The 12,516-nt window shown below is 53.6% G+C and overlaps 1 protein-coding gene across 1 annotated transcript; it reads left to right on the forward strand.

Moving 5' to 3' along the window:
- Positions 1 to 8,714: 8,714 nt before the first annotated feature.
- LOC103805508 (uncharacterized protein C6orf106 homolog) lies at positions 8,715 to 11,955 on the forward strand (the record flags this gene model as incomplete). The annotated part of the gene is made up of 2 exons (XM_009078159.1): positions 8,715 to 8,869; positions 11,758 to 11,955. Coding segments are annotated over 2 exons (353 nt in total), but the record flags the coding sequence as incomplete, so codon positions are not given.
- Positions 11,956 to 12,516: the final 561 nt, after the last annotated feature.

Here is a 12,516-nt window from a genome sequence, read left to right on the forward strand (position 1 = left end):
CCCCAGTTCCCAGGAGCTGCCCTGTGCCCCCTGGAGCCCTGGCAGGCTTGGGGCAGTGCTAAGGCACTGCCACATGGTTTTCTGACATGTAAAAATGCTCTGGGTGGAACATCTGCATCCCATGTTCCTGCGACTGTTCCTTGATCTGCAGGAAATACAGGTTAAACCTTTGCCTGGTGTTTATTAAACTCTTCCCTTGAGTTGTGCCCCAGTGTGGCTCCTCGCTGGGTTCTGTCTGTGGCTGTGCTGCCTCCTGGCTGGGCATTCCCTCATGGAGCACACTCCGTCCTGCCTTTCCGTTTATTGGTTTGTTTTCCACTGGAGCCAGGAGGCTGCACAGGGAGAGGCTGAGCTTTCGCTTTCGCCCTTAGACCAAAACTGCACTTCTCCGAAGGATGTTTTGGCACCAGCACGGGAAGCCTCGGGCAGTGGCAGGGGAAGGGAATTGTGCTGCAGGGAGTGGATCCCGTGGGTTCACTGGCTCTCCTGGCTCTGCTCCCCCCGCAGCCGTTGTGCAGTGCAGGTCGGGGGGAAGGGCTCGCCGAGGGGTTTGGTGGTAAAGGGAAGTGCCACGCGTTGCTGCAGCTCCGCAGAGGTGTGAGAAGGGCAGGAGCATGTCTGGGCTCAGCCTCCCCCTCTGTGCTGTGGCTCTGGCCCAGGGACAGCTCGGGGCAGACAGAGCTGAGCCGTGTCCCTCCTAGTCCCAGGACAGCAGTTCCCCCGTCAGCCTGGCCCTGGCAGGGTTTGAGCTCTGCACAGAACCTGTGTGCTGGGCTTGGTGATGCTCAGGTAAGGCTATTCCATAAGAGTAATTGGATTCTTGGTGTGGAAATTGCACTGGGACAAGGAAAAGGAAGGATGTTCTTTGCATTGGAGAGTGTGCCAGCTTCGAGGCTGAGAGGCTTGGAGCTGCCTTAGCTCCCCGAGGAAGTGAATCAGTTTGCAGTGGCTGCTCGTGGTGGATTTAGAGTCCACATTTCAGTGCAGGTGGCTGAGGGATTCCCAGGTTGAAAGAACTGATGCATATTTCGCTAATTTACAGGTAATATTTCCTTACATTCTCTTTTTACCTTTGGTTTAGAAAAGTGAATTTGTATCAGTCTAGTAGGTATGATGTTTAATTGCAGTGTGTCAGGTCGTGATGGTTTCCCCTGTGTGTGAGGGAGGGCGGGATGGAGCCAGGGTGGGGATAGGCATCAGGAGTCTGGAATTGTCCAGCAGGGCAAGGAAAGCAAATCTGACACTTTTGTGCCTTTCACTGGCCTTGCAGAGCAGACAGAATGTTGGCTTTTAACAGGGCTCAAACTGCCTTACAAACAGACCTTTCTGTCCCTGCGAGTGTTCTTTGGACCCAGTGAAACACCTGTACTGCCCAGGGGTGGATGTGCCTGACTGAGAGGCTAAAGACATGTGTTAGCTAATAGGGGCTTTGATTGATTTTCCAGTTGAAGTGTGTTTAGTTTTTGCTTTCCAGCAAAGGTGATAGGATGCTGCTTCCAGTGGAACTCAGATCTGTGCATGAAAACATGTCCATTTACACCTGGTAGTAGTGCTGGAGTCTAGGTGCTACTCAGAGAAATACTTGGGGTGTATTTAGGTAAGCCATCAGGACACACAGACCCAAATCCAGGGGATTCACTTGCCCAGGATGTAGTTCCTGCTCTGGGTGACTAGCTCTGCTGCTCTGGATCTTCAGCCTCAGGTGTTTGCAGAACTGCTGACACAAACCAGCGTTCAGGTGTGCTCCAAGCACAGGTGTTTGAGCTGCTCTTCGAACTGAACCGATGCTCAAACCCGGCGACAACTTCCCCACTGCCCTGTGTAGATCTAGAGTGTGATTTTGACACCCCTTCCCTTTTGAGGGGGTAGTGGGGAGTCCTCGAAACAGAACCTGATCTTCCAGGGAAATCCTCCTCCTTCCCTGGGAACACCTGTGGGCTATTCTGTCCTCACCCAGCAGTGACAGAGGTGGGTGGGAGCTCCTGTGCCTTTGCTCCCCTTTGCTCTCTCTATCAGGTGATAGAGTCCTGTGCTCCCTGTGACTCGGGACAAGGAAGTTTTCTTGAATGATGTGACTCTGGTCAGATCAGCGTTTGTAGGTGGTGACTGGCTGGAGGGAACCTGGTGAGGGAGGTGAAGCACCTGGTTCTAAACAGGCTGATTTTGGTAAGCTTCGGTAGGGGAGAGGGAAGCTGAGGGTTTGAACTTGTTGGCCTTCTTCCTCTGACCCGGCGGGTGACCTGCTGTCCTCGCAGGCACAGGGGACCCCTGGGAAGGGCTCTGGCAGTTGTGGCGTGGTGTGTCAGGACAGGCTGGGAGCAAGGCTGGGGAGGGAAGAGGGGGTTAAACCGTTTGATCCGCTGTGTGAACTGGAAGCAGAGTGGGTGTCACCTCGGCGCACGTGAACCATGGCAGGCTGTTCCCTCTCGGTGTCCACAGCTGTCTCCTGGTGCTGCTAAAAATAACCACCTTACAGAGTTAAACAAGTCAGAAATGTTTTCTTGGAAGCTTTTATCTGCTGCCTTAAAAAGCCAAACCCACACCTCTTCTCTAGAGTATCTCAAGTGTTTGACCTGATTATTTTGAATGAAATCTAGACTTTAAAGATACTGTATTTTTAACTGTGGAACATATGATAATTGTGCTCCAAGGCACAAAACATTTGAAAACTGGGTGCCTGTGGCAGGGGAGTGTGAGCAGACAACTGTGGCAGGAGGAATCGGGTGCGATATAATTTTAGTCCAGCTGGGCTGCCTTACGTGCCCCAACTTGTTCTCAGACAGTTTCTGTAGCTTAATCCCCCTTTACTTTCCCTCAGACAATTATAGATTGGTGACATAGTTTGTACCGAGGAATTGGCAGTTACAGAATCTCCTGTGTTCTGGCAGCTCTCGGTGACTTTCCACTGGGAAGAGCTGTTGCCTGTTCTCAGTGACAGCTCCTGCTGTGGCATTCTCAGCATGTTTTGCCCCACTCTTAAAGCTGCTGACCAGCTGCTCTGGGAGGGCTCAGCTGCTGGGGCTCTGCTGGCCCCTGCTGCAGCACCATCCTCGTGGTTCTGCCAGTGAACCCACGTGCTGCTGCTTGGGTGAGGTGCTGTGCTCAGGTGAGGTGAGGTGCTGTGCTCAGGTGAGGTGAGGTGCTGTGCTCAGGTGAGGTGCTGTGCTCAGGTTATGTGAGGTGCTGTGCTCAGGTGAGGGGAGGTGAAATCACTCGAGGGGAGTGATTTCCCTGGGTGGTTGGGGTGCTCTGGGAAGGCTGTGTCTCTCCTGTGGGCTCTCGGTTTCTCCCCTCGTGCTGCCCCTGCCGAGCACAGGGTTGCTTCTGTCACCACAGGTTTCTGTCTCCTTCCTGGAACACCTCACTTGTATTTGAACTGCTGCTTTCAACTAAGACAATCACATGTTTCTCTGTGGCTTCATGTGAGAAAATACATAAGCTTTGAACCAGCCAATTCTCTCCCCCACCTCCTCCAGCTGTGTAAGTTCAGTTTAAAGCTTTGAGCTTCCCTCAGTGGCCCTTTTGCATCATCAAACATCTCCTGCGTACGAGGTTGGGAAACTACCTTAGAATGTAGTGTGAGAGGTCAAGAATGAAGGTAACCAACACACAAATTTTGCTTTCTGAAATTCTGTCTATTGAAGCTATTCAGTGATTAAAATTCAGTGCCTCGAAGCATCTCGAGACTTTGCACTTAATTGCCATGTGTCATCTCTATTGAACGAGTTTGAATTGAAAGCTGCAGGTAGAAGTGCTTCCCTGTGGCATGACGAGCACATCTCTCTCCCCACCCCCTCCAGCCTTTTCCAGGGCTTGCAGTGAGGCATCTCCCGCTGCGGGAGCGATAGGAGCTGTGGGTGGTGTGTCACAATCCAGTTTCCCAAGAGCTGTGGTGAATAACACCCAGATAGGATACTAGAGACCAGGAGACAGGAGTGCTGTGCTGCGGGTTGCCTCGCTGGGTGTCCTCCACATGCATTTGTAGTCTCTCCCCCTGTATGGTGCAGAGATGTTCCATTATTTAGGAGTGAGAAATTACCCATCTGCTGCACTATAGCTTTTTGTTCCTGTACAATAGACACCTTGTGTGGGGCTGTGGTGCCTGGTTACCCCCTGCGTCTGGAGAGCCAGGAGAGGCCGCGGAGGTGGAGACCTCGGCGTGGGAAGGAGCACGGGGTGTCCTGTGCTGGAGATCCTGCCCTGCTTTCCGGCACTGCCCGGTGTCTGCTTTGCACGCTTGCAGGAGATCACGGCCGAGCTGCTCTGCTCACGGCAGTGCTGAGAACGCAGAGCACACCTCACAGCCCAGGCACCTGCCTGGCTCCTCCCTCCTCTGCAGGGCAGGCTGTGCCTTGGCATCCTTCCTTCCAGCTCCCTGCACGGCACAGCGACCGAGCCCGTTTGTCACGGTGCTTCTGCCTGAGCAGAGGAACGTCCTCTGCGGTGCCCGACCTGAGGGCTGCAGCTCCCGGCGGAGGGGCCCAGCCTGGCCCTCGGGCTCTGCGGGACCTGCTGTGCTGTGGGCAGGGCAGGACCCACACACAGTGACATTTGCAGGTTGAGGTTGAACTTAAGCTCAGATTTCATGTGAATTTTTCCCCCCCAAAATCTATGTCTTGTATAAATTATCTCTTTCTTTGGCTCTTTCATCAACGAATTTGGCAAGAAGTGAAAACTTGCAGATTCCTGTGACATTTATAGTTGTAATTCTAATGCCCCTCGACCTGTGTGTCCGGAGCACCTGCTGGTACAGCTTCTCTTGGAGATGCTGAGCTGCTGCTTCTGCCTGCGATGGGCAGCGGAAGGAGTTGGCCTGTGCCCTGCTGTGCATGGGGGCACAGCCAGCCTCGTGCTTCAGCTCTCCCTTCTCCTGAGCACGTCTGACTCGGTCAATTAAAAAGCCATTTCCACTTGCCCTGTGCTGCTGGTCCTTTGCAGGACAGGGAGGCTGTGCAGGGAGGCCTCCAGTTAGTGAACTGCTTTGGAAGAGTTTCTTTTATTTTTGAGTACTGCGTGGTGACCTAGTTAATTGGGAGTAATTAATGCCTAAATATATTGGTTTAACTTAACAAAAGGCTGTCTGGAAGAAAAGGGAAGGGAAAGAAGGGCTCAGGATGAACCACCTCTTTACTAACACTTTAGAGTTATTAAAGGACATCTTCAGAGCTATTAGCAGAGAAGGTTTTAACTTGACTATTGTAATTTAGCTCCTGAGGCTTGAAACGAAGCAGCAGAAAGGGAACACTCTGGTGTTCTGTCAGAAAAGCACTTGACACCTAAGAGTCACGGGATGCCCTTGGAGAGGAAGGAGTGGGATGCACAGAGTTAGCGTGGATTTGGGTGATGATGTGGAGCTATAACCTGTATTTTCTGCCTCCTCCCCACTCTCAGGACCAAAAGTGAGCTCGGTGCTGATCCCTGGGCTCACCTGGTCGCCGGGGTGACTTGTGCCTGCAGGCTTTTCCCGGGAGTTAGGGCCTGGATCCGGCCAGACCTGCTCTGTAAGTGTGGCAGGACACAAGCTGCTGCGGTCCAGGGCTGCGCTAAAAATGGAAAAATTGCTTCATTTTGGGAAGGTGAGGAGGGCTGAGACCTGCAGGGCTGTGCTCAGAGCCTGCTGCGGTGCCGCCCGTGGTGAGCAGAGCTCGGCGTGCCCCTCGTGCGGCGCGGCCTGCAGTGTCCCGTGGCACAGGGCAGAGGGGTGGTGGGTGGTGTGGGGCGAGTCACGCCTGGCACTGAGGTCCCACAGACACAGATGTGCAGGCAGAAACCCTTAGGTGATAACCTCTCCCTCTGGGGGCCGACCGCTCGTGCCTGCCCCTGCAGCAGCTGAGGCTGTGCAGGTGGCACAGGGTAAATCTAAGAAAAGAGACCAATTTCGGCTCCACGAGGGTGTTTGCCCTTAATCCATCCCCTTTGCTCCTGAGCTCCCCCGATGCTGTGCCCATGGCAGGAGGTGAGCAGTGGGCTGTGCTGCTCCTGCGTGCCATCGGGCTGCAGACTGTTTGCCTCTGCGAGTGCCGAGTGCCGTTCCCCCCAGAGTGCTGCCCTCGAAGTGACCTGGGGTTTTGGGGCAGGGAGGAGGGAAGGGGAGGGATGGGCCAGCAGTGGTGGAGCGTGAGCATTGCCTATCTCCTGGGGTTGTCTGTGTCAAAGAACGTGAACTCAAGGCAGATTTGCTTTGTCATCCTGACTTTGGCTTTTGCCACTTTGAATTTCTCTTCAGGTTCTGGAATCTTCTCTTTAGTTCTCTAGTGGGAACCCACAGAGGGGCTCACCCCAGACACCCCCCATGGCACCACGAGCATGCGGTGGGAGTGGGGGGGTGGGATTGGGAATATCTGATCACAGACGGTGGCAAATCTGTTTTCCAGCCTGTGTTGTTCTTTGGTTAGGTTTTAACTCGGAGCTGCAGAGGTTGTTGTTGTTCCCAGTGGCAGAGCACGCACTGAAATCTGACCCTGGAGGGGAGCCTGGCCCCGGGCCTGTGGGCACTAATAGCCCACTACCTTCTGCAGCCTGTTAGCAGCTAAGCAAACAAGCACAGCTCGGGCTGCCTCGCAAAACCTGCGGCAGAGATCTGCCCCTCAGAACCCGTGTTTTTTCCTCTCGGTGTCAATTAAACGTCAGTGCAGCTGATTCCAGAGTCATCACTCACAAGATACTGTGGTGCGTCTGAAAATGTCGTTATGTGGTAGTGGATTAGGAAGAGAAAGAGCTGCATTGCTGCCTTTTGTGGCTCCTACAATACCTTTTGCCTTGGATTGCTGTACTACAGGAAGAAATCCTAGTGAAAACTAAGCTCCAGCTCATGGTGTTAGCTGGGTGAGCGAGCAGGAGTCTCTTGGCACGGCCCTGGCGCGAGTTATGTAAATCTTGTGCAGTGTATAAGCAACAGGCGGTTGGTGACGTAAAACTGAGCATTTGTCTCTGTTTATTGGCTGATGTGACACGCACCCTTCCTGCAGCGTTTGACTGAGCTGGCGGGATTAAATATAGCCCTGACACTCCTCAGGAGAAAACGCCTCGAGCTGCAGGATGGTTTCTGCTCTGAACCTCAGGGTCCTGCTGGCTCTGTGGGAACAAAGTCCGCGCGGGTGGCAAAGGTCTGGCGCCGCTGGGGTTGCTGAACTGCCGATCGATCCGTGGCCACGTTGTGCGGGACGTTCCTCCGGAGCCTCCTGGTGCTCCCCGGCACTACGGAGGATGTCGGGAGCTCCTGCAGCCGCGGTGGGTTCCCAAACCCACGTTTGGGTCCTCTCCCTCTGACCTCCCGCGGCTCTACCCCTGCTGTCACCCCTCTGACCCAGCCCCAGTGATCAGCTGCTGCACTTCGGACCCCCCGGGCTTGCTGGGAGGAGCGAGCACTGACACTGCTCCCATGCAGCTCGGATTTTATCCAGGGTGTCCAAGCTGAGTTTTTTCCCGTGAGCACTGTAGAAGTCGAGCAGGAGGCAGTTTCTCCACTCACCGTTTCAAGCCCCTTTCCAGCTGGCAAGCGGTCCCAGCAGCCCTGTGTTTGCTCTTTCTCAGGGTCACACTGCAAATGTTTCTCTTGCTTTCACCTTGGCTTTCTGGCTCTGGCCCAGGCGCGTGACATACAGACCCTCAGCGTGTCACTGTGCCCACACAGTGCAGCTTCCGCAGGGCTTTGGTTTAGGTGGTGGTTCCCAGTTCCTGAAGGTTTGGGTTGGTTTTTTTTATCCTGCCCAAAAAGCAGCACAGATTTCTGTAACCATGAATAAGAAGCAGTTGTTGTGCCCAGAGCGTTTGGGCAGATTTTACTCATCTCCATTCTCACAACACCCACTCACAACATGTAAATTGGGGCCACAACCTCTCAGACATGCATAAACAGAGGAATTACATGACTTGCCAAGCACTTACGTAATAACTTAATAGTATATCGTGGAACTGAGCTAAGGCTCACGAATCCTCTTCCTGCCTGACTCTTCCCTCTTCTCACATTAATTATCCTGAGCTGCAGCTACACCACGGCTCGGGAATCAATAGCATCTGTGGCTTTCTGAGTGTCCTTAATATATCACAGACTTGCACTGCCATTTGTCTTTGTTCCGTGAGAACTTTTGACTCAGGTGGTTTGTAAGTTCCTGTGAGTTGTGACTCCCCAGAGCTGAGCAGGCACTTCAGTGATGAGTAAGTAGTTCAGACCTGATGGTGTGTTTCAAAAGCAGCAAGGCTGGAGTTATTATCTGTAGCTACCAGTGCCCTTTGGCCCTGAGAGTTGTCAGAAGAGTTTTCTCCATGTTTTGTTCCTCTTGTGCTCCTTTTGGACCTTGTGTGCCAAAATAAGACAGAGGTTTGGTCTCTTTGAAATGAGCTCAGGAAACAAGGCTGGTGTGAGGGAGCTGCCCTGTGTTTGCCTCCCATGGCACAGCTCTTCCCTCAGTAGCAAGGTTCATACAGAGCTGATGGGCTGGAGGTCTCCAAGACTTGTAAATCCCAAGATCTCCAGTGAAAGCAGAGGCACAGTGGAGGAGTGGGATAAACCAGTGTCCCTGGCAAGGCAGGTGATGTATTTTGAGCTCTGTTTTCGTGGTGAATCCCCGTGTGACCGAGATAAAAGCTTTCAAAAACACAGAGCTGTTATAGTCTGGATGTTCGTGCTGAACTGTTCAGGATGACACGTGCCCCTGTGCAAGGGACCCGATCCACCTGTCTTTCAGGCTGTAATGTGCTTTTCTCCTTTCTAGGAATCTACAAGCTGCCATCGGAGCCTACTACGATTTCGAGAGCCCAAACATCAATGTCCCCTCCATGTCCTTTGTGGAAGACGTCACCATAGGAGAAGGAGAGTCCATCCCTCCTGATACTCAGTTTACAAAAACGTGGAGGATACAGAACACAGGTGAGCTCCCCTGCGAGGGTGGCACACACCTTTGGGGTGGGATGTGCGGCTCGGTCGGGTCACAGGTCTCGTTCCTCGCGCTGCCACACAAACAGACACCGGGAGACTTGTAGACAAACGAGGCATAGGGTCACATGGCACGTCCCCTGTGCTTTTCATACTCTTCTGGCAGAATTGTCCTTTCGTGTTCCAAGAGGATGCAGGGCTGGAGAGACCACATTCCAGTCTGAAATCAGTCAAAGCGGTGACTGGGATCCAGGAAGTGAGACAGGGCAAAGTGCATTCCCAGGGCTTGATCTGTAGGGATGCAGTCAGAGAGGAAATTGAGGTCCATGGATGCAGAGAAGTCCCCTGTCCTCGAATAGTGCACTGACAGGATATTGCATGAACGTTCGACCTGTGTCTAATTGACCTGTTTGCACCTGTGTGAGGTGTAAGGTCCTGAGTCATTCTGGCAGGTTCAGGTCTCAGTACTTCTGTGTGTGAATAGCTGCAGTGCTGGGGCTGTACGGACGTGGGCTGAATACCCAAATGTGGCAGAGGGTAAAACCACACTAGAAGTCTTAGTGTTTCGTCAGCACATGTTTAACAACACTGGTTTATGGAGCCTGTGCTGGACAAAGGGCTTCATCACTTCAGTTTGCTCTTTCTGCCTCCTTTTGTTTGACAGCACGGTGGAAGGGTGACATGTGGAACCTGCTTAAGCTGCAGTACTGTGAAAAATTTGCCATTCTTTTGTAACTGTCCCAAATGCAGGTCTAACAAACCTAGCAAGTGTGGCAGGTCTTGGTTCTGCCCTCTTAGTATTGCAGTTGTGTGTTATGAAAACACCCCTGTCCTGGGCCCTTCCGACTTCTCCCGTTCCTGTTCCTCTCAGGCTCCATGCAAATTCAGCCTTCATTTAACATCCTAGTTCAAGCCACGTTTCCTTGTTCTTGGAACGTTTGTCCTTCCGGAATCCAGGAGCCTTCTAAGAGCAGGGATAGGAGCTCACCCTGACTTGGGACCCCCTGGCAAGGCCAGCACTCGTTTGGTTCCTGTGCTGGTTCAGGCCTGGCTGGTTGAACCATGTGTGTGTGCCCTGGTCGGAGTGCACGGCTCGCTGAAGCTGCAGCGCCTGACACCCCTCGTATGGTCTCACTGAGGGCTGATATCCTAGGACTGGAGTGTTCCCGGGTAATAACTTCTTGTTGGGCAGATAACTGAAGCAGCACCCAGGTTTTTAGCAGCTCTACAGGAGCCCTTCAGTTCTAGAACATGAACTGCCTGGAGCGTGTGTGGCTGGAAGGCGTGTGAGCTGTGAGCTCGGCCCAGCCAGGGTCCCTGCGTACCAGAGAAAACCAGTGCTCTGCTGTGGTGCCTGCAGGACGGCGCTCCCCGTCTGCCAAAGGAGCGGTTTGTGCCGTGGAGCGACGCGGAAGGAGCAGCGGGACTGAGCAGCCTGCCTTCCTCTCCCACTCTGCCCCCAGCTGCTGCTGGCTCGGCAGGACACTCACTACAATTCGTCATCTCCTGAGAGATGAGCGTACTGAAATAGAATGACATAATCATAATTTCACTTTATGGGGCTTATCAGCCGCAGCGTTGCAGGCACCTTGCAAGCCCAAAGCCATTAAAGCCGATAAAATCACATCCATTATTTACGCCAGGCCGTGTTGCTGGGCTGCCAGCCTGTGCAGATGAGGCTTGTGCTCAGGGCCCCCGCGCCCCAGCCGAGGTCAGCCAGACACACGGCTCCTCTTTCAGAGCTGCCCTGCTGCGTCCCCCACCCGCGCGTCCCACCGTGCTCCTGCGCGTCCTCCTCTCCCCGTGAGGTCCTGAATTCCACAGGACCTGACAAGAAGACCAGTCCCTGCTGTGGCCTCGCTCAAGTATCCACAGGGATTAAATTAGCAGGCAGGCTGTTGCAGAGGATGCTCCTTGGGGTGACCTGAGGTCAGAGCGGCGCCCGCCGCGCGCGCTCGGACCAGACGGAGTGGTTCCAGTCTTCCTGGTGGCTCAGGCTTTCCGTGGCCATTTCCGTTGGCCTCAGCAGAGCAGGAGGTGCTCTCAGTCCTTGGCTTAGTCACGTCACGTGGCTGGGGAAGAAGCAGGAGAAAATTCTGCTAAACTGATTTTTCACAAGCCTCAGAAGTACTTTTTCTCCCTGCCTGCCCCAGCACTAGTTGCACTTCTTCTCCCTGCCTGCCCCAGCACTAGTTGTCTTTGGCGGCAGCGGCTGTGCCTGCACCCAGGGACTGTTAGTGTCTCTGATTGCCAGGTCACGCTGTCAGTCCCATGGCTGCAGTCTAAACACTGGGCTCCACCAAAACTCTGTGTTCACAGCCTTTGCACAAGGCTGAGGAGAGGGTAAATCCTTTTAGGAACTGGTGCTGGTTCTTCAGGTACAGCTCACACTAAGAGTTCCTCCGGAGACTAACAGGCTTAGCAAGGAATGAATCCCTGAGAGGAGATGTTGGCAGCACTTTGTTATCAGTAACAGGTCTTTGGTGTCCCATGGCTCAGGAGCCATGTGAAGGGAGGCAGAAATGGGGCACATACCCCACCTGGCCCTGCCCTCATCTCTGGCCCTGGGGAGGGGAAATCGTGTTGGATGTGTGGATTTTTTTTTGCAGCTCTTACACTGTGACTTTGAGAGCTTTTCTGTGTAATGAAGACCTAGAGATTATTCAAACAGAAATATCAGTTGTCCTGCTGGTCTCTAAATGCACCAGTTAAGCCTGCTCTGAAAACTGTATTTATTCTCCCTCGGCATCCACTGCTGGCTGTGTGCTGTGTGTCTCGGTTTCCTTTGGCTGCCCAGCAGTCACACAGCTGTTGTGCCCAGCGTGCTCCATCCAGAGCTTTTCCTGGTGCCCTGTCAGCAGCTCCTCTCCTGTCTCTCCCAGGGACGGAAGCGTGGCCCCCGGGGGTCTGCCTCAAGTATGTCGGGGGAGACCAGTTTGGGCACGTGAACATGGTGATGGTGAGGTCCCTGGAGCCGCAGGAGATGGCCGACGTCAGCGTCCAGATGTGCAGCCCCAGCACGGCCGGGATGTACCAGGGACAGTGGCGGATGTGCACTGCCACCGGGCTCTACTACGGAGGTGAGTGCAGAGGTCTGCCAGCCCAGGCCTAAGGATAGAGCGTGGAATGCAGGAAAACACCAGGGCAGCTGCTTTGTTGTCTTGGTCAGCACTGAACTGTTTCCTAAACACTGGAGCAACCTACAGGTTACACAGAACTCTGGGAAACAAAGGGACTTACACAGCTGTCCTGGAGATTCTTTCCCTGTCGGTCCTTGTTGGGATTCTTTTCCAGTTTTCCACTACTGAGCATTGTGAAGCACATATGAGTGTGAAATCTGTTTGTGGTGGGAGCCTCATCTGAGCAGTTCCTGCCCAGGTTCCACTGCAGTGATTTGGTGCCTCTCCCGTGAGCCATTTCTCTGTTTAAAGAACACATTCTGCTGTTTTGCCTGGTGCCTCAGCCCGGGCCTGCAATATCTGCCTTCAGCGCAGCCTTCCAGCCCTTTTCCGCCAGCTTTCGTTACGCTGAGAACATCTTTGTGTCTCTGCCGGAAAAAAAAAGGAGACCATGCTGCAGGGTTGGAGCGAGAGGTGCTGGCACTCGGACCCAAACCCGCGGGTGCCCTGGAGCAGCTCTCA

The sequence above is a fragment of the Acanthisitta chloris genome, unplaced genomic scaffold (assembly GCF_000695815.1).
Source record: "Acanthisitta chloris isolate BGI_N310 unplaced genomic scaffold, ASM69581v1 scaffold38157, whole genome shotgun sequence".
Taxonomy (NCBI): Eukaryota; Metazoa; Chordata; class Aves; order Passeriformes; family Acanthisittidae; genus Acanthisitta; species Acanthisitta chloris.